Raw genomic sequence first — 21,063 nt, forward strand, 5'->3', positions numbered from 1 at the left:
TGGCACTCATGTTACCATCAAAAGGTTTCACATCTGCTTGTTCTGTAAGTCCCCAAAAAGTAGTCATTTTGCTAGAGGGAATTCATTAAAAAAAAAAAGACTCAAATAAATGAAAACCTTAAGTGGAAAAAATCCTGTAGGACGTGCCCACCTCCCAGTCATTAATGGCAAAGTTGCTAGTGGGAGGTGGAGAAGCTGTGGCTTGGAAAGCCGCATAAGGCCCTCCCCAGAAATTGGTCTTTGTGGAAGGAGAAGGATAGTGAAGATCAGTTAAAATGATGAAAGAAACTCGCAGTCCCTTTTTGATTACATGTATGTGTTTTGTTTTGTTTTTTACTCTTCTGTATCTGGAAAAAAAGAGAGAGAGAAAGAGAGAAAGAAAGTTGTCAATGTACCTCCCTCCTGTCCAAGAAGTGTAAAAAATTGGAAGGACAACAAATAATATTCTCTTTAAATATCACACTGTCCTACGAAAAAAGCAAATGGTTTCCCAGAGTGCCTTATGCAGCCAAAGAGGGAGCTATAAGGAAACTTAGGGAAGCCTCATGGTTTCCAGAAATACTTACAAAACCTTTGAAAAGAGAGTCTTCCCAACATGAAAATGAAGATTGAGCATACTCACAGAATACTAACAACCTTTGAACACAGGGCAGAGCAAGGAGGAAGGGAAGGGAATAGCCTAGAAGATATCATAACTAATAGCCAGCAGGAACCCTAATAAAAAATTGTGTTGCCAGTCCTGTTGTTCCTTTGCTTTCTGGAATACGTTATATTTGCCATTTTTGTTCCTGCTATGAAAATAAAAACAATAATCTAAATGGAATTAAGAAGTTGCCACTAATTTGAGCTATACTTGTTTTTTGTTATACATCGAATAGCCCAAAGTAAATTAACTTACACAAGTATATAAAAAAGCTGACTTATACCATGTCAGACCATCCTCATCTTGCTCAATATTATCTCCTGGGTTTGAAAAAGAGGTATCTCCTATTCCTATTTACTGAACCTAGAACTTCCTTCAGCAAAGCTGGTACTCTGTGATTGAGGTATAGTGCCTCCCTTAAAAATTAGACAAGTAACCTGAGACATTTCAGGTATTCCCTTGAGGAAGAGGTTCCCTATCTTTTTGTAACAGAAGGATGGACCTTGGAAGCTGCATCAGACACAAAGTTATAAAACAGGGGAACATTCCTCATGGTTATTGCATACAGAGAATTTGTCACAACTACTCAGAACTTGGTGCCCTCCGACTGTGTTGGCCAAGTTGGCAAAAAGTTGAGGGGAGTGGTTGTCATGCATATCTAGAGGACCCCAGCTTTGAGCAGGCTACATTCAGTAAGTTCATAGGATAGCTTGAATTCCAACCAGCTTAGAAAGAAATATGCAGTTTGCTTCCCTTACTGAATAGGTTTTGCCTTGTTCTAAAAATACCTTTGCTTTTTTCTGGTATAATCTAGTGCATTAAAATTAAATAAAAACAATTAAAGCAACAAATTATAATATTTTAAACAGCTAGTCTTTAGCTCCAGATTCTTTAGTCTTTAGCATCAAATTCTTAAATGAGAAGCTTAGCCTTGAACGGATTGGGGACTTCACTCACGATTATAGATCTAAAAAATGTGTTCCCTATTAATATGAAGGTGAATCTGGAGAGGAGGAATATTTCGATCAACTAAAAAGTTAATTGAGCAAAAAGATAATCAACAACAACAACCCATCCCCCCCCCCCCCCCCATATATAGTCACAAAGCATACAGTTACAATGTCTAGCTTGCTGATAATGGATATTATAATTTCCAACAAGGCTGCCATTCTTGATAAAAAGTTAGGCAAATCCAAACAAAGTGTTTAAAAACTGCCATGTATAATATTGCATAATCACACATTCAATTTACCATTTAGACATTTAGAGAAGGGGCCAAGTGTTATACGAAGTAATCATGCATTCAGTTTACTGTTAAGACATACTGTATATTTCCAACCTTCAGCTTACAGAAGGGCCCTATAGTGAATTCCACTCATTAAAGATACACATTTATTTTTAGATCTCTTGGTTGATTTCAGTAATCCTATGTTTATTAGAGATGTGCAGCAGTTTTGATTCAATTCCAGATAGAAGCTTTGGAGTGCACAGGAATGCTTGCAACTCCTTGAAGTAGTTCTGTCTTTTCCTAGGATCATGTAGCTGTTTTCAGGCATTGCAGATAGGAGCTATGTCTGTGCCCCAAGGTCACTAAAGTGTGATTTTGAAACAGAACAAAGTACACAGCCTTAATATTTATTCATTCCAAAGTGAGCTTCATTAAGTTCAGCGGGGCGTAGTCCCCAAAAAGTGGTTGCAAGAAATGCAACAGAATATTAGTGTTTGAAACAATACCATGAATCTAGCTTAAATGGATAAACAGCTGTTTTCCCCATTAAGAATCCCCTATTTCTACAATGCCAATTTGGAAGTTGCAGTCCTCCTCCATTGCAAATGGACGTAAGACAGTGTTGTCTAAACTTGGCCACTTTAAGATGAGTGGACTTCAATTCCCCATGGCTGGCTGGGGAATTCTGGGAGTTGAAGTCCACTCATCTTAAAGTGGCCAAGTTTGGACAACACTGACATAAGAAGACATTATTCTTTCAAATGGGAATCACCTTGGTATGTAATAAGTGTAAGAAATGCAATTGCTGCTTCTCCACAGATGAAGTTTACCTATTCCTTGTAATTTGGTTCTGCCTGTATAGTTTGTTAACTTGGAAGAGCCATTTTGAGTTACTTGCATCATTACTAAGTGGTACGGCAAAGACAGATAATGAGGTAATTTTGTGTGGTGGTCATGTGACTCTCATGCTAACTTAGTTCAAGCCAGCAAAGAGCTTTTACTTTAGAGCCAAGAGAGATACAAACCCTAACCCTTTGCATCCACCACAGGAATCTAGCTTCCTTTCACAACCCCCAGCAGCCAGGTAAATGGTTGAAAAAATGACTGCAAACTACTAACTTTTGTGTATTTATGTATTAGCTCTTGATACAGTGTTGTTTTCCACCAAGTTTTATAATGAGACCAAAAGTCCATAGAGGCAATAGATTTGTTAGATCAATTTAAAGATTACAAAATAACTGCAAGATGTTCAGGAACTCTTCACCAGAAAACATTAAAATTTGGACCTAATTTGTAAACTTTCAGTTGGTCTAACAGTTATTGCTTCAGTAGATTTTTTTCCCCTCAAGGTCAAGAAATTAATTTGAAATTATTATTTTTTCTTTAATGAGAATGGTATTCATTGTCTTTGCTGAAACTCAGCACACCAAAATAAACATTTTCAACCATTTTTTGTAATGTCATCCCAGTGATAGGGCAGTAGTTCAACAATCCCTCCGGGTTCAGAGAGATCTTCAGGAGAAGTTAAATCGCCAATAACTTCAAGTCTGTCAGCATCATTATCTTCCTTAATGAGGCATTCACCAGGCTCTCAGCCCACCCCAACATCCTAAACTAGCTGGCTTTTAAGAGATATAAAGGGCAGGTATGAAGAGGGCAGACAGTCAGGTGAATAGAACCCTATCTCCTTGGGCCTTAATGGCTGAAAGGAATCCCACAGTAAGTAATGAGAAGGCACAATGACAACCTCTCCCATTTCAATTTCAGTTTCAATTTTGGTCTTCAGATTAATAAATTTAATTGGGCAGAAGAAAATATGTACCAGACGTACAAATACAAGCCTCTCCCTATGCATAGCCCACTATAATAATAAGCATTTCTCCAAGAAAACATCAGCTGTCTTTCCTCTTATCTGGAACAGTGTGCTGAACTATTACCTTAAGAGAGTAACACAGCAACTAAAAAAAAGGATTCATTATGGTAATAGGCTCTTGAATTGAGGCTGAGCATCAAGCCTAGGCCTGAGGGCAGGGGTGTTCACAGGGTGGAGGTCAAAAAAGTCAAGAAAGCAGCTTCAGTTGTCTGATTGCAGCTACTATGTTGATTTTTTTTTACATCCAAAAGCAAACACCCTTCCTAAATAGTACACATGACATAATCCTATGTTATTCAGTGTATAAATCATCCTCATGTACCCAGTACTGTTTCCAGTATTAGTGTGAAAGCAACAGTATTCTCCTATAGATTGTCTCTAAAACTTTCAGACATCAACATGGAGGTTTAATTTAATTCTAAAGATTGATAAAAAGAGCTTCCATTGGCAGAGCTAAAGGGAATAGGAAAATGTTTCAATAGGTGAAAATAGAACTTTTTTTTTTTGCACCAGTCACTCCTTCCCTTTGTAGTTCTTGCTCTGCATCATCAGTGAGCCCAAATGGAGGTATTATTAGTAATAAAAATGATGTACCATAATCTCCTCATAGTACTTTAGGAGTATTTTGCTCTTGACCTGATTTAATTCATTTAATTCTGAAAACCAGATGGAAGCTATACAATTATTAATAATGTTGCTTTTCTTGTTATTAGCCAATTTAGAGGCCAGAATCCCTTATTAGGGTAGAATACTCCAATCCAAAACATAATATACATATGTGTTTTGGATTCACAATTCGTAGAATGTTATGACAGAATATGAGCGAGCAAATCATATTGATTCTTTTACAGATTTGGAACCAGTGAGGATCCAAAAGCAATGAGTGCCCTTATAAGCTGACTATGCTAAGAAGGAAGGAAAGAAGGAAAGAAGGCAGGCAGGCAGGCCGGCAAACAGACAGACAGACAGAAAATAGCGAAACTGAAAAATTCAAATAATACTCCCCAAAGAATAAAATCTGTAATATATAGTTTGGCCACAAGGTGGAAGCAATTTCTATGATAAGTGTATGTTCTAGCTTTTTTTTCAACTTTATCTCATAGTATGAGTGCATATGAAGAACATATTTTGCTAACTATTCATCAGTAAATAAATGCTTTGGACTCCTTGTCTTGTGGACAACTGTGGTTTAAGTCCCACAATGAGCCAATAACATTTACCACTTTATGTGCATCACTGGCAATAGGGCCTCTACTGTCTCACCTCCTTTCCTTTCTAACTGTTCCTACTTGTTTAATTTTCTCTTTCTTTCTTTCTTTCTTTCTTTCTTTCTTTCTTTCTTTCTTTCTTTCTTTCTTTCTTTCTTTCTTTCTTTCTTTCCTTCCTTCCTTCCTTCCTTCCTTCCTTCCTTCCTTCCTTCCTTCCTTCCTTCCTTCCTTCCTTCCTTCTCTTCTCTTCTCTTCTCTTCTCTTCTCTTCTCTTCTCTTCTCTTCTCTTCTCTTCTCTTCTCTTCTCTTCTCTTCTCTTCTCTTCTCTTTTTGCAGGCATTCATTTTCTCCTATGGCTTTATTTTCCAGAATCATATTAGACTAACACAATCAAATGGAATAGAAAACATTCCATTAAAAATTGTGGTGGCTAATCCCAAGAAGGAGAGGGGAGAGCTTGTTCTAATTCTCTCCCATATCTTCCCTGTGTTTTCTTGAAAGTAAGGCACAATAAATGGATCAATCTTTATCTGGTCCATGTTTGGGCCTCACATCTTTTCTCATTAGGGATTACTGAGCATCTCATTGGGGGTGGGGAGTGTTTAGGAGAACTTTCCAAATGTTTTTTATAATCATTTGGGAACTTGAGATCTTAAAAACAATCCAGTGTAGGAGAAATGGAAACCAATTGCCCTTTGCCCAAAGGGCTTGGAGTGTGAATGTATTCAGCATATTTGAGAGCAGGATTTAGAGTTGCCTTCTTTTAAAAGCACAAGAAGTTGCTCTTATGCAACTACATAACAGACTGGTTGTTCGAAATAGCTATACTTACTAAACTTGGCAAATACAGATAGGGAGAATGACATTTGTTCCTGTTTGTTATACGAACCTAGCAGAATTTGCAAATGTATCATTATCTGGACAGAAATATTAATCTGTTAAAAAAAATCTCTGAATGTAAAAGAAAGCAAATCCGGGTGATTTGTCTTCCCCTGTGTATTATAAATTTATTCTGCTTTATTTTCTTGGAATTTAAAAAAAAATCATAGAAATGTCAGTTTAAATTGTAACCTCCTAAATCAGTGTTTCTCAGTCTCAGAGATGTAGACTGGGGGAACTACTGGCTGGGGAATTTTGGGAGTGGAAGTCCACCCACCTTAAAGACTCTGAGATGGATAGACACTGTTCTAAATTATGTATATTTGCAAAAGTGTCCTCCCCCAAATATTTTTTTCATATATACCTTCCCTTCAAATAAACATTTTTGTCAACATTTACAAGTAAAATTTGAGGGTAGTTGTAATCCAAAGTACAACAATGTTCTAGCACGTATATTATTCTAATAAGTGTGAATTAAGTCAATTTGCTTAACATTCTCAAACTTCCCCAGCAAGTTCATCTGCTCGCTTCTTGATGACTTCTGCACATACGGCCATTATTCATCAATGCTATCTAAACAGATTGGATGAGTAACATTCACCCTACGGGTGTTTGTTTAGCTATTCAATCTGGCTTCTTACAGCATGAGCTTGGTGTCCTGTTATTGATTAGATTTCCTGCAGGCTAAACACTCCAAAAGACAATCAGGAGCAAACAACATTGAATGATGACCAGTGAACAGAACCAAAACAAAAAGAATGGTGGGTGGCTGGGTGGGTGGGCATTGCATTTCTGATTCAGACAAAGCTTTAAATTTATATTCTGTTCCTATAGATGATTAACAGGGTTGCTCTAAAAAGCAGGGAAAATACGGTGAATAAGTGTTAATTATTTTATTTTACTTTATCTTTTTCCTTTCCAACTATAGCACCCAAGAATGAATAATAATTTTCCTAAAGACATCAAAACAATTCTTTATTTCATTGATGAAGGGAGCATATAAACACTTTTCTCACCTGAGCTCTCATACAAGATGGTGTTGGTTTTTACACCCATCCCAATATAACTAATAAGAGAAGAAACTGAAGAGCTTAGATTTAATTTACAGAGCCACTACACTTTTAATAATTAGATGCACCTACTATAAAAATTAAAACGAAGCAGAACACAAATAAGATGCTGCCTTATTAATGAAGTTTGAACTCACCATATATGCACATGCATGCTGATATTGATCATGTTATACCATCTAGTGCTAAAGGCAACAGGCTCTAATGCTTCTCTTGACAAATTGTGGAATGAATTTTAACCTCCATACCCTAAGATTACCATATCTGGACTGCAAAAATCCAGATGAGAAGCTAGGTAGAGGCAAAATTCTGACCTTTTCATGCTCTCTAGGCATTGTGGCAACCCTATGCTTGCCCAGATATGAGAGATTTTATATTCAAAGAGTCTTGCTAATATCTGGAGTGTGCCATGCAAAAAAGAGAGGCCAATTCCTACTGCAGTAGTGATTTGACCATTTTATTCTTAAGTAAGCATTGTAGGTTCTAAAATAATTTCATATCCACACAGTAATACTGTGGGCAAGGGAGGACAATCCTCAGATTTAGGTCCAGCACCTGGCATTTTGAGGCAATGGCAGGAGTGCCAGTCCCATAGCAAGGTATGCTGGTATTTGCATTGGGTTCTACCTTTCTGGAACCTAAGATTATGAACCAGCAACAGGGTTGCAGATAATTTGTTTTAAATTACTCATAATGTTTTGAATTTCTAGAATTAGTTGAATTATTACTAGAATTGTTTTCTTGGGGTCAAGAATGAATATTGTGCTGGAGAAGTAATTAGTCCTAAGGATATTTCAATATAAAAAAAAATCAGAATACTTAAAGCAATGTGTCCCCCCCGCCCCCCGCAGGAATGTACAGCTGTAAAATGTAGACATGAGAAAGAGTAAGGGACAGAAAATAAATGCCTCTGAATTATGGATTTGGAACAGTTACCAAGACTGCAAAAAACACCAGTCAAATTGATCCTGCACTACATAAAGGTGGATGACCCCCTTGAGGTAAAGACCAGTAGAGCGAAACTCATATATTTGGGGCATGTGATATAAATCCACTGAGAAAAATTACTATACTTGGCAAGGCTGAAGGAAGGGGAAAAAGGGAAACAGAACAAAGTAGGTGGACCAAATCAAAGAGGATTCTAGAATATTTTTGAAAGAACTACACATTGTTATTAAAGATGGGTCAAGATGATGAACATTTCTTTTTGCAGTCATGTCTGACTTCATGACATCTAGCTAACTAACCAAAAGTGATACAGTTCACAACCTTCAGCTGTACATGAGAACACCCCTACCACCTTCTGTATTATCTGAGAAATTATTTCTAATATTTCTAATGAAGTAGATATCAAAGGAGCATGTCTCAGATTATTTAAAAGATACAAATATTATCATTCTCACTTAATCTTTAGTCATCTCTCACTGGCTGTCAATTCCACAGGAGCAAAAAAATACATATTTGTTTAGTATAATGAGGCACCCAAAAAAGGAAGTTTGTGTAAAATTAATGCCCATTTATGTTTCTATTAATATTTAAGAATATAATAGTTATTGTATATGAAGGAATTCCAATACCTAATAAGCAATCATAAAATGAATAATAACTAACTTGAACATTGCATAGGTTACAGATTTCTTAATTCCTTCCTTGCTAATGTTTAAAGCATGGAATGCATTGGCACAGCAGTAGGATGGACTTAACCTCCAACAGTACTATGTGGATATTTCAAATTCTTATTCTAGTTGCTTTAAAATAGTTTCTAGCACTTGTGAACTAAAGGCTAAATTAAGCATGGCTTCATTAAAGCAATTAACAATTTTGTGAATATTATGTCTGGAAAATAATGTGAGAGATAGTGAACTGTATCAAGATGAAGAGATGTTAATCTTTGCCTGTATGGTTCTAATCTGGATCAGGAATCTGCTGGCTGCCACCATTAGGAGAAATATTTCCATTCGCTCCATCGGCAACTTCCTCCTGATGAAATAGCAGGGTGGATAAAATGATTTGGATTGGGACTACATAGAAAGGGCAAAACCATCTTCGCCTAGCAGGATTCTGATACAGATCCTCTCTCCCTCCACTCTTCATAGCTATTCACATAGAAATTATGAATGATGCCATGACTAGTTCAACCCCTTAAGGCACCCCTACAATAATTAGGGTGTAGACCCTTGTCCTGAAATGGGGAATATATTTGGATATATGTAGCCCCAATGCACTTATGAATTTTCCTGTCATGACAACTAAAGACAATGGTATCTAGTAAGAAACTGACAAACAAATAGTATTTCAAATCAGAAGTGCAGAACTTAATATGTAATAATAATATGCAGAAGGAATGGTAGCTGTTTTTAAATGAAAATAATAGATTTATTAATTTCTAAAGAGTCCAATATGAAATATGGCAATTTGAGGATTATATTAAAAGCTACCTAGTAATACAAATATCAGATTTGCAAAGGATAACAGATTTTCTTTTTCTTTCTTTCTTTCTTTCTTTCTTTCTTTCTTTCTTTCTTTCTTTCTTTCTTTCTTTCTTTCTTTCTTTCTTCTCCTTCCTTCCTTCCTTCCTTCCTTCCTTCCTTCCTTCCTTCCTTCCTTCCTTCCTTCCTTCCTTCCTTCCTTCTTTCTTTCTTTCTTTCTTTCTTTCTTTCTTTCTTTCTTTCCTTCCTTCCTTCCTTCCTTCCTTCCTTCCTTCCTTCCTTCCTTCCTTCCTTCCTTCCTTCCTTCCTTCCTTCCTTCCTTCTTTCTTTCTTTCTTTCTTTCTTTCTTTCTTTCTTTCTTTCTTTCTTTCTTTCTTTCTTTCAGCAAATGGGTGTGAGGGGCTGTGTGTGTGTGTGTGTGTGTGTGCAGGGCAAAATTAAAGAAAGCAGGACTTACACAGTTTCTCTTAAAAATATCAAAATTAGATTTCTGATGTTCCATTTGGAAATTTCAAGGTAAGAGCACTCACGTTTTAGAGCTAACTATGAATATTGTTTTAGTTTTATTACATTACAACTGAATTTACTTTATGTGTCTATTTCTCTTCCAAATGCTGAACACAGAAGTAGTTCAAAGGGGAGTTTCAATGGATTGTTCATCTCTTTTTTTTGGGGGGGGGGGCTTCAAGGAGCTTACTATTTGGAGTTTCCAACCAGCTTATGGGAGAATTAGTCTTTAACCAATAATGAACAAAGAAGGTAATTACATTTTCATATAATTTATACAATTCTAATGAAAACATCTTCATATATTGATTACCAAACTTTGGCTCTGCTATAGAATGACTCTGTGCATTTCACTGCTGACTCAAAGCAGCTCATAGGCCAGCAAAACTGCCTACTTGAGCTACATACATTGAGGAAGAAATAGAAGCAAATATTTGTTCCTTACCCTCTTTCAACTCATTTCCCTGATCCTTCTTCTCTGACTTCTTACTATCATCCTTTAATTCACCTGGAAGTTAGTAATCACATGAAGGAGAATGTTAAATAATTGTAAACATCTCTCACCCAATTAAAGCACCTCAAAATAAATGCAGAGAGCAGAATAAACACAAAATATATAACATTTTTGTTACTGATGTTTTTTAACCAATTTGCTGTTTGAGAGATTATGGGATGGGTAGCCAATGCACTGGGGGAGGGAGAATTTCAGAAGGTTGTAGTATATCTTTTTATATATTCTGAGGCTTGTGAACTTGTGTGTGTATATACATGCACACACACACCCAGACACACACACACACACACACATACAGTCATTCATTCTGAGGCTTAATTCACATGCTGAGGCAAGAGGAAGCAACCTATTTGCCTGCAATTCTTAATCCCACCTGTTGACCCACAAATTTGGTAACTTTTTTTTTCCATTTTTTTCCCTGCAGAAATAAGTTCTTAAATTTTAAGCCTCATCAAATTTAACAAACTTATTTTGCATCTTAACCCCCTTCCTAAATATAAGGCCATTATCATCCATGACATGATTGTAGATGAGGCAGCTGACCTGGTGTGTATAACCGAGACTTGGGTGGGCCTGGAGGAGGGGGGCTGGAGTGGGGCCTGGAGGGGGGCTGTTCAGAGATATGTCCACCTGGGTTCTGAATTTGGTGTACGCTGTGTGACCAGGAAAGGGGGGCATGTCACTGAAGAGACTTTTGATAGTTCTGCAGATAACCAGATGTAAGACTCTCTGGCTAAAGGTGGATTCTAAGGAGCAGCTGGATTTGTTGCTGTTATATTGGCTGCCTTGCTATGCAGTGACAACCCTGTCTAAACTACTAGATTTCATGGCTGGGTTGGCAATAAAGTCTGCAAGGCTTATAGTTCTGCCCCATCAATTAAACAATGTCATCTGGTGGGGCCCAGGAAGCAGCCCTTTTCTGTCTAAGTACCTGCCCTCTGGAACAAAATCTCTCCAGAGATTCATATGCCCTTCACCCAGGTGTTATTTATATGAGCCTTCCCAACCTGGCTCTTCCCCCGGATTTTGGGCTAGAGCAGATGGCAGACCCCTTGTGGAATGTCTGGTCTGCTAGATATTTTCTCTGAGTGTTTGTATATTCTTCTGTATTGTTCTGTTTTAAATTGTTCAATATAATACACAGTATATGTTTAATATCATACACTGCCACTGGAAATGGGCAGCCTATCAAATAAATAAATAAATAAATAAATAAATAAATAAATAAAGGCAAGGGGGAAAAAACTCTTGGCTCCCATTTCCTAGTGACATCAGCATATCATTCCTATAGCCCCTGGAGGCACAAAAAAGTATCTGTCCTTGATTAAGCCCAGATTTGCTAACCATGATGTGATTAAAGAAATCATAATAAGGATCTTTTTTTTAAACTTTCCAATGTAGGCTACAAGTTGGGATTCCCAGATAATACCCCATCTAAGTACTAATATGAGGTTCAATACTTAGCCTTTCAAGATCAGTTAGGTGCTAGCATCGTATTTGCAATCTGAAATGTGCATTCAGTTTGAAATGTCTTTGTATCTGCAATATGAAATCAGACCATGGGAGATATAGTATACAGTATCCTTTATATTCACCATTTTTCAAACAGAGGGCTATGTGCTCTATCATCCATAGGCATCAGAGTGGGTGGGGGAACAAGAAGAAGCAAGTGATGAAAATTGTGTCACAGCATTGCAACACAAAGTGTGCATGAAACATACTTGTGTGCAATGCAGAGATCAAGTACAAAAGGACAGGCTTGAAATTGTCACAAGGCATCTTTTGCCACTTTGGCGCAATCATGATTCGGGACAATTCCCTATGATATCGTCTAGAAGCCTATGGGATCTGAGCTGGTTATATTTCTCTGTGTATGATGGGATTATTTCTCAGTTGTCAGCACCATGATTAAGACCGGGGCCAGCTTTAGGCTAAGGCTGAGCAGGCACTGGCCTAGGGCACCACTGCTTAGAGAGTGCCAACACTGCCCCTCCTTCCAAATTCTTCTAAAAATGCATCAACACGTGGTGGTGCCATCAGTCAAATGTGACCTAGGGGTGCCATTTAGCTTTCAGCTGGCATTGATTAAGACCCAGTCAGGATTATTTTAGTTACTCAGTTCAGTTAAATACTCTAGGAATTTTTAAAGCAATCAATAACAAGCATCGGTTTAAATATCAGGAATCCTATACTATTTATATAGAGGAGCAAACTGGTTCCTTTTGGCCCTGATTCTTTTCTGCTACTCAAATATATTGATAGCAATATAATGATATATAGATATAAATACACACATGCACATACATACACATACACACATGTACAACTCACAAAGAAACTTAACAAAGGAAAATGTTATGCACTGAAAGGCACTGATGTTATATATCAAATTCCCCTTGTCTGCTGCCCTCCAGAATGGTTGAGTCTGTTTCCTGAATTCCCAGAGAGTACGGCAGTTGTAGTTCAAAAAGTTCTGGAGGGCACCAAGCTGGGGTTCTCCATTCAAATTCTGTTCTTCTAAAATTGCTAAAATGGGTAATCCGGTTGATAAGACAGTAGTAAACTATCAATAGCAGGAATACATTTAATCACCACTGTGCTACTTTAAAGTTAACACAAATATGCAACTAAATGACTCATCTACCCATCTTAGAACAGCTAAGCAATAAGTGAATTTGCCCATAAATTCACTTCTGTGAAACTATAGAAGCACTTACCATTCTGTACATGCCGTTTTGACTCTCCTCCTATTGGTTTTGACTCTGCCCCCTTTTCCACCTCCGTTACATTTTTTCCTTGAGAAGCTCCATGTTTGCTACTGCCAGTTGGGCAAGTCCCGTTTATGTTGCTTTTATTGGCTTCAGTGCTCTTACTGTCTCCTGAGTTCCCTTCTTTATTCCCTTGTTTAGTCTTCTCTGACTTCGTGGTAATATTATCCTCAGCTGTCTTTTTCCCTTCATTTTCTTCTGTTTTCTTGTCATCTGTACCCTGTTGAGAATTCTCCTCTGCTTCTTTCTTTGTTTTTTCTTCTGTATCCTCAGCAAAACAAAGACAAAACAAGGGGGGGGGGGGAGGCAAGATAAAAAACAATTAGTGGACTTACCAAAATGCCTCCTTTGTTTTTATTTGCTGGAAACAGGTCTTGACATAAAGCCTAAAAAATGTTAAGAAATACCACTCTCACTTAGCTGAAATCTACTTCTTGCTTTCCTAAAACTGAGTTGGAACATGCTATCTTTGCTCATCCTCAATGAAGGGATGTGAGCTAGTAACCATTACCATTACATTTTGCTTGCCATTCAACCTATTTGCAATATGCATAAGCAATTACAGACATTTATTTATCTGGGCAGCTAACAATACTTAAAACTGTAACAAAACCAAAAATTCAAATAAAAATAAGTACAACAATAACATTAATACAACACTGCCAAGGTCCTCAAAAAAACCTTACATCCTACAACCATATAGCTGGGATCATCTAATATTCTAACCCAATGCCTGAGGGAGTAACCACATTTTTACAGCTTTCCAACACACCAACAAGGTTAGGGTAATCTGAATATTGGGGGGAATGGTGTTCCATAGGGCAGGTGCTGCAACAGAGAAATCAATGCCTGCTGGATCCCATTAGATGACACTGCTTCAAGAAAGGGACCCAGATCATGTCCATCCTGCCAGATCTGGTGTGATAACCTGAATTGTTGGAAGTCCCACAAGTAATCTGGCTCTACACCATGTAGGAAAAACTAGTACCTGCAATTGCATTGGGAAGACCACAAGGAGCCAGTGTAGGTCATGGAGCAAGGGTATTAGAGGGGCATACCACGGTGTGCCCCAAACTGCCCATGCCATCGCATTCCCAAATAAGCATGGAAAGAACTGCAATCATAATAAATCATTGGTTCAATGTGCATGAATTTGCTTATGAAAAAAAACAAATTTAGAAGTGAAAACAAACATTTTAATAGAGAAATATTACATCTCTACCCAAAAGGTAATGCCTGTTATAAGAAGGCACTGATACATTTTTAAGATACTTTTAAAATGACTTTGTATTTGTAATTAATCTGGACAGTTGATTAAATATTGCAGTCCCAACTACAACAATTACCAAAAGAGGTAATGCCCAAAACAAAATCCTCTATTATGTATAATGTTGTGTATGCTAAGCAGAGTTCAAAATGCTGCAACTTCCCTGCCAGTCTAAATGCCAGACACCATCTGACTTTAAATACACACCTTCTTTCAGGTGTGACTTTAACACAAATGCTGAGAAGACTCCCTCAACTTTATTACTCATATTCAGGGGGGGAAATTGTTCTTTTAAAAGACAAAGGGAGTACTTCTATGGACACAGAGCTACTATGTCAAGGGCGTGTACCATCTCCTTAACAGCTCTGCTAAACAGCTGGAAGAAGCTAGGGGAGAGCTGAGAAAAAGAAGCAGAGAACTTTAGATAAATGTTTCAGCCAGGAATCTGTGTTAGACCTTTGTTTTATTTTGCTGTGTGTGAGAGAGTGAAGCCTTTTTTTTCTGATTATGTCTCTTCAAATTAGGGAATAGTGCACAATTCCCATAATCATCATATATTCTCGATTGCATGCCTGAATGCAGCTTTACAAGTCTTGAGGTCATCACTTTTCCTTGGTAGGCTTGGAGCTTAGTAAGTTTCTGAGCTGAGTAATAAAAAAGCAATTTGTGCTCTGACTGGAATCCTGTATCTTAATTTTTTTTTCCTTTTTAACTCATTGGGAAGCAGCAGTTTAACTGAGGCAGCTCTGCCTTCCTGTCTTTGAACAAGGAACAGTTACATATTAATATCTGAAGTGAAAAAGGGCTTTTTTTTTTTAATTTGATCATTTTTCTCCTTTTTAATAAAGTGTGATTTGGTTTCTTTCCTATGGAAAATTGGTCTAGCTCCTCAAAAGAGGGGCAGGAAGGGCTGATGCATTACCAGGAGATGGTGCTATAGAAACCGTTTCATTTTTTCATTTCCCTTTTTCTTCTGATTCACCAGAAGGTCAGTACAGATTGCTGGGTGCCCTGTTGCTCGCAATGACTGGGTTAGAGGGAGGATGTCAACTGAGGTGCCCTGCAAGATATGAGGTGGCAACCAAAAAGCTACTCCAAGGCTGGAAGGCAGGCCTAGGTTGTATAGACCCAGAAGGCTTCTGGGAGAGGTTTGGGACCCCCAGAATTTCACCCTATGGACACAGCTGTGCAGCTCCAAATGTCCACATTCAGGCTGTTATTCAATGGACACAAGCAGAGCCAGCAAAAAATAAAAATAAAAAAATAATGCAGTCCTTTCAGTAATTTGGAGGTGTGGACTATAGAAAATTCATAATGCCATTTTCAGTAAAATAATAATAATAATAATAATAATAATAATAATAATAATAATAATAAAAAACTAGTGAAAGCCCCTTTAAGACAGGTGGCAGAAGTTTTGTAAATATTTTACAACTTCTGATAGATTTGTTATCCTCAAACAGCTGTCTATTATAGAAAGCTGGTGTTAATATAAATAAAATGTGGGGTGGGGATCAGCTATGGTCTCTACCAGAAATCTAACCTGCCTGTTATTGTCAAAATTAAACATAAATTTACATCATGCTTTAAGTTTATTTTTTTCCTATGTTGTGTTCTTTGGGGCATATGTTTATTCTGGTTCCTAATTTGCTTCTATTGAATAGTGACACTTTAAGCAGAAGGAGCTTGCAATAAGCCCACTACTTTTGCCCACACATGAGAAGACACTGAGTACAAAAACAACATGCAGAACTTTCTAATGGTGCTATGTTCAAAGGGAAAAGTACTGCATTCTGCACGGGTAGAGTAGCTTAGATGAAAGTATTTCTGGTTCCAGGCAATTATCATAACCTTGATTCTTAATTTGATGTCAAAAGATTAAAATGCTTTGATGTTTGCCTTTCATTGCTGATTCATAATACTATGTTGCAACTGATAGTCTTCAGCAGCTTTCAGACTAGTTCACCTAGTTATGAGTGAGAGGACCCATAATGTTTCAAAGATCTAATTATATGCTTGGAGAATCAAACATTTCAGCTAATACAGGCTTAAGGCTATTACTTTGACAGCACAGAAGTAGTCAGAAGGAGGCCTAGATAGGACCTCACTATTGATTTTCTGATTTGGATTTCAATGGTAGCTGACATGCTTTTTTCTCCTCTCCCTTCCTATTAGCAGTTCATTACTAGGATCAACTCTTAAAAGTTGATGGTGATGCCAGAAAATCAAGAGTATGATGACAGGGAGGTCCAGGGTGGAGACTGGAGACAAAAAGTAAAACTTAGAGAAAATAGCCTGTGTAAGTAAAAGGCTACCAACCTTAACAATATGCTTACAAATTTCCTGACACCAACAATATGCCTATATACACTACATGATGTCAGGATCCTTGAAGTCAGAAGAACACCACTGACAACAGCACAGGTGTCTGCTCTGTTGGACTCTCCCTCCCCCCATCTCTCCCCACAAATCTTTACCACCATCTGCCCTATGGGAGGGTTGTTTTTCAATACTTACAGCATTTTTACTTATAGTGTCATATTCATTGTTAGCCACTTTATGAGGACTGTTAGACCAAAACTGGCAATGAATTAATTGCAATAATGAATACATAAAACATAATTCAAATCTAACTGGATCACAGACACAGTGCAACAACTAAAATTCAGCCAAATGAATAAAGAAAACATCCACTCAAACATATCTGCAGCATGTTAAGGAAAATCATTTGGAAGACCCACAAGGAAACAATCACTATATATATTAGAAATACATAGGTTTAAAGTTTCATTTTGTCTGAAAGACAATTGTGAATCTATAACTTAATTCCCATGCAGAGCAGATTCCTTGAAAATAAGCCAAGTTACAGCCTGTGTATTCTATAAATCCAATGCCCAACATTCAAAGAATTGAACCAAGCCACAGACTATAAATCAAGTGAATCTGTACAGAGGACTTGACTCAGGGATACCAAATTACTCAAACAGTGAGCAAACAGATATATTCTATATGAAGTCATGGTTTCCTCATATGATCCTGAAATAAGCTACTGTATTAGTAAATATTTATCCTGACTTCCACAATACAGAGAAACATTTTTCTACAGTACTTTTTTTCTCTAGTATTGAGACGGTTTGCTTGAGTACATATATCAGGAAGTAGACAGTTTCCCCTTAGACTTCCACTTCCTCCTGATATAGGTCCTTCTCCTATATCACTGCAAAAACTAGATATGGAAAGATGTGATCTAGCAGTGCTCCTCCTTGTTACTCCATAATGAGAAAGGAAGCCATTGAAATCCTTTTCTCTGTGGTTCACACAAACTTCTCACCAGAAACCTCCAAGGGTCTTTAGAAACCTTCCCTTTGCACACATGGTCACAAGCATGCCTATTATCCACCATTTTGCTGGACATTATTTGCCAGTACTGTTCTTGTTACCTTTGGTTGCTTGGGCTTTCCACTTCTCTCGGTTTTGTTGCACCACTTCTGTCCAGGTGGCTTTAAAACATTTGAAGTCCACAGTGAGGATGGAACAGTTGAGTGAGGCACTTCCTTCTGACCCAGTGCTCTTGACACTTGATCTTTTGACTTCTGAGGGGCTAAGGCTATTCAGACTGGGATTGCATAACACAACATTAATTACTTTTTCACTACTAAAGAAATGTTAAGTGAAGTGACCGTTTTCTCCTCCCTTTCACTTTTTTGTTTTGATACATGTGAATATTCCTGGCCCATTTTTTTTAGTCACAGCCCCCTCCCATGTTACTATTCTTTTCACACCCCAAACCTTGAGAAATACTTTTAAATTGACTCACACCCACTCTCCTTACTCTGTTCACAAATTAAAATAACTGAATGGTAAAATAATAGCTGCTTGGCATGATGTCACTGCAGTGGAACTTCTGCAGAGAGGGAGAAGAACTCAGGAGGGATGGAAGTACCCACCAATAGAAAAACAATCTGCTCCCAGCTCTATCACATTTTTAGTTGCATGGCAGCTGAGCTGGAAATCAGCTGAACTGCTGATATCATGGGGTCATAGAGGCATGGAGTTGATGCTGAGGCAGTCCAAACACTGCATGTTCTGATTTACTCAGATTTTAATTTATACGAAGGCCCATAGTTGGGCAAAGAAAGAAAGAGTCTGAGTTGGAGAAGACATCTAGCCTTAAAGTGGTGCTTGTAGTGAAGAATTCAAATTGTTTTCATTATGAAAAGTGGAATGTGGATTCCTCTAACATATCTTTGGATGCTACTGTCACATGAAACAGACATTATCCTAAATCTTATATCTGGATTACAACTACAACCACATTATATGGAATAACGCTCAATATCTAGAGCAGATAATATGTACTTGGCCAGAAAATTACCCCAAAGAATTCATCAAAATCATCCCAAGACATTCTCTTCTTCCAAATGCGATTCTTGTAATGGACTCATTAGCCTTGTCAACCTGGATAATTTCCTGGTCACCATATCACATTTGGTTTGAACATTGTTAGATTATTTCTCTTTTTTTTAATAATATTTTATTGACATTTTAAAGTTACAAATTTAAAAGAAATGAAAAAGAAAATTATTAAATTACTAAAAGATTATTTCTTTTCCCCAGAAAATCTATCTATCTATCTATCTATCTATCTATCTATCTATCTATCTATCTATCTATCTACTCTTTAAAGGGGGAGATGAGTTTCTACTGCAAATATATATCTATAGTTACTGACCTGGATCGCCTAAACCCTGTCATACCAGAGTTGGAGGCTTCCTCAATGAGAGGTGTTACAATCTTCTCTGTCATATCAGTCAGCACAGTGAAAGTGGGCTCCACAATAAAATCAATAAATCCTGGAAAAACACAGAGCAGAATCAAATGCAAGTGGATCAGCTACTCTGATATCATACATCCTGATAGATAAATACACCAATACTTGCAACAACATGGTAAAAGATCTATGCATCCTGGCCACAGGCATTACTATCCCTAACTATGATATGAGAATTCCTTAAATGATCAAAATAAAGCATTGTAAACAATTCAACATGCAACAGATGGGAATAAGCTTGTTTTGTGTGGGTTATTGAGAATCTGAGCCAAATTATTAATACAGCTGATTATGACCCAGCCTGGAGAATGAAATCTATAGAAGTAATATAATAATGAAGCCATAATTCTACTTCTTTAATTCTGCATACTTCTGCATCTATAAAGAGAAAGGGTAATAGACCCCTCAAACCTTTTAATCCTAACCATTGCATTTGATTTACAAGATAAAAAGAATCATCAGATGTATTTTTGGATATTTTCTGTAAATCAGATCAGAAAAATTAGCTACTACAATAATGCCAGATTGTAAGTTATCTTGTAATATGTGATCCCTACTTCACAAAAATAAAGCTGGAAATTATTATTCACTGTTTGCAGAGCAAATTGGGCACAATGTTATAGAAATATCTAGAGAAACAACAGCATTAAAATATGTCTACTAATGCAAAATGTAATTACAATTCCACATAATCCTCTTATTTAATTTAGTTGCATGGAACACAAAGCCCAGTTTGCATCAGCTAGGATTCCTTATAACTTTGCTTATCTCAAAAAATGAGAATAATAAACATAATAGTTCGGAGCAAATCACTTCCCTTGGATTACTGCTTATCTATCAGTACTCCCTGACAGCCTAATTTGGTCATTTTTTCTTTTTCTTTTCCTAATTTCAAAGGAAACCTGAAAGGGTTCCTTTGATCCACCCAGCAGAAACTAAGGGGTGAGTCGCATTCATGTGGGAACTTTTCAGTTAATATCATCATTGCACTATTATGGGCAAACTAAGTTTGTTGCTACTTAATATTAGATGATCCCAAGAATGTAATTTTACGCAAATTGATCAAAGTAAAGTAAATAATGTACTTCTAAACACACATGTAAAAGATTGCACTGCACAAAACATGCACAATATTTTAGATTGGATTTATATACAGAGGGTAGAAACATTCACAGGGAAGTAAATAAAGTCAAGACAGCTGCTGTGATTGTGTAACTGAAGTCCAGCCCCTTGTCCCCATGCATCAGGAAGCCCAAAAAAAGAGGGACAAAAGAAGGTTTAACTTGATTAATGGCAGGTTCAAAAGAAGATGAGAGCTATATTCCTATTATCATCACCCCATTTTCATGGAGAATTGGAAGTGGCTTTCATAACTTAAACTTACTCTGTGTATTTGTATGTATGTTAAGTGTGCATGTATGTATATATAGAGCCCAATAAACATATAATGCATATGTATATAAAGTTTTATCTTTCTCTCCATCTACTCCCAAACAACCTGAAATTTAGTGAAATCACTGTGACGTTGAAACGTGTGTTACAATCATTGTCTCCATTTCTTTTGGAACTTTTGGAACTTCAGACTATTTTTAATGGCAGACCCAGTCAAAAAGCACTACAGTACTGCTTTTGAATATAACATCAACAGTAGCATCTTTGGGAAAGAGTGTAACTGTTGGTACTCCTGACTGGTTCTGCCTCCTAGAATATTCTTCACCTAGCTTTAAATTGCAAATATGTTTGACCAGTGTAATCTCATCCAGGACAGGCTATATTCTCTCTTCCAGACTTAATATTTTTAGCTCATCAGAATATGTGGCATTGCTCAATTTTCCAAGGAATCAGC

The 21,063-nt window shown here is 37.2% G+C and overlaps 1 protein-coding gene across 3 annotated transcripts in view; it reads right to left on the reverse strand.

Annotated features, from left to right (window-relative positions):
• Window positions 1–21,063, reverse strand: part of PDE1C (phosphodiesterase 1C) — a 238,830-nt gene that overhangs the window by 22,573 nt on the left and 195,194 nt on the right. For all 3 annotated transcript variants that reach the window (XM_088149941.1, XM_088149943.1, XM_088149942.1), the window contains 4 exons: window positions 19,119–19,239; window positions 17,827–18,002; window positions 13,069–13,380; window positions 10,283–10,345 (listed from right to left, as the gene is read on the reverse strand). In XM_088149941.1, the coding sequence (XP_088006067.1) occupies window positions 10,283–10,345; window positions 13,069–13,380; window positions 17,827–18,002; window positions 19,119–19,239 (672 nt within the window). The remainder of the gene's footprint in view (window positions 1–10,282; window positions 10,346–13,068; window positions 13,381–17,826; window positions 18,003–19,118; window positions 19,240–21,063) is intronic.

Source organism: Python bivittatus, unplaced genomic scaffold (genome assembly GCF_059951505.1).
Source record: "Python bivittatus isolate LINGU-HERP-01145 unplaced genomic scaffold, Pbiv_v1 ctg000610_np1212, whole genome shotgun sequence".
NCBI lineage: Eukaryota > Metazoa > Chordata > Lepidosauria > Squamata > Pythonidae > Python > Python bivittatus.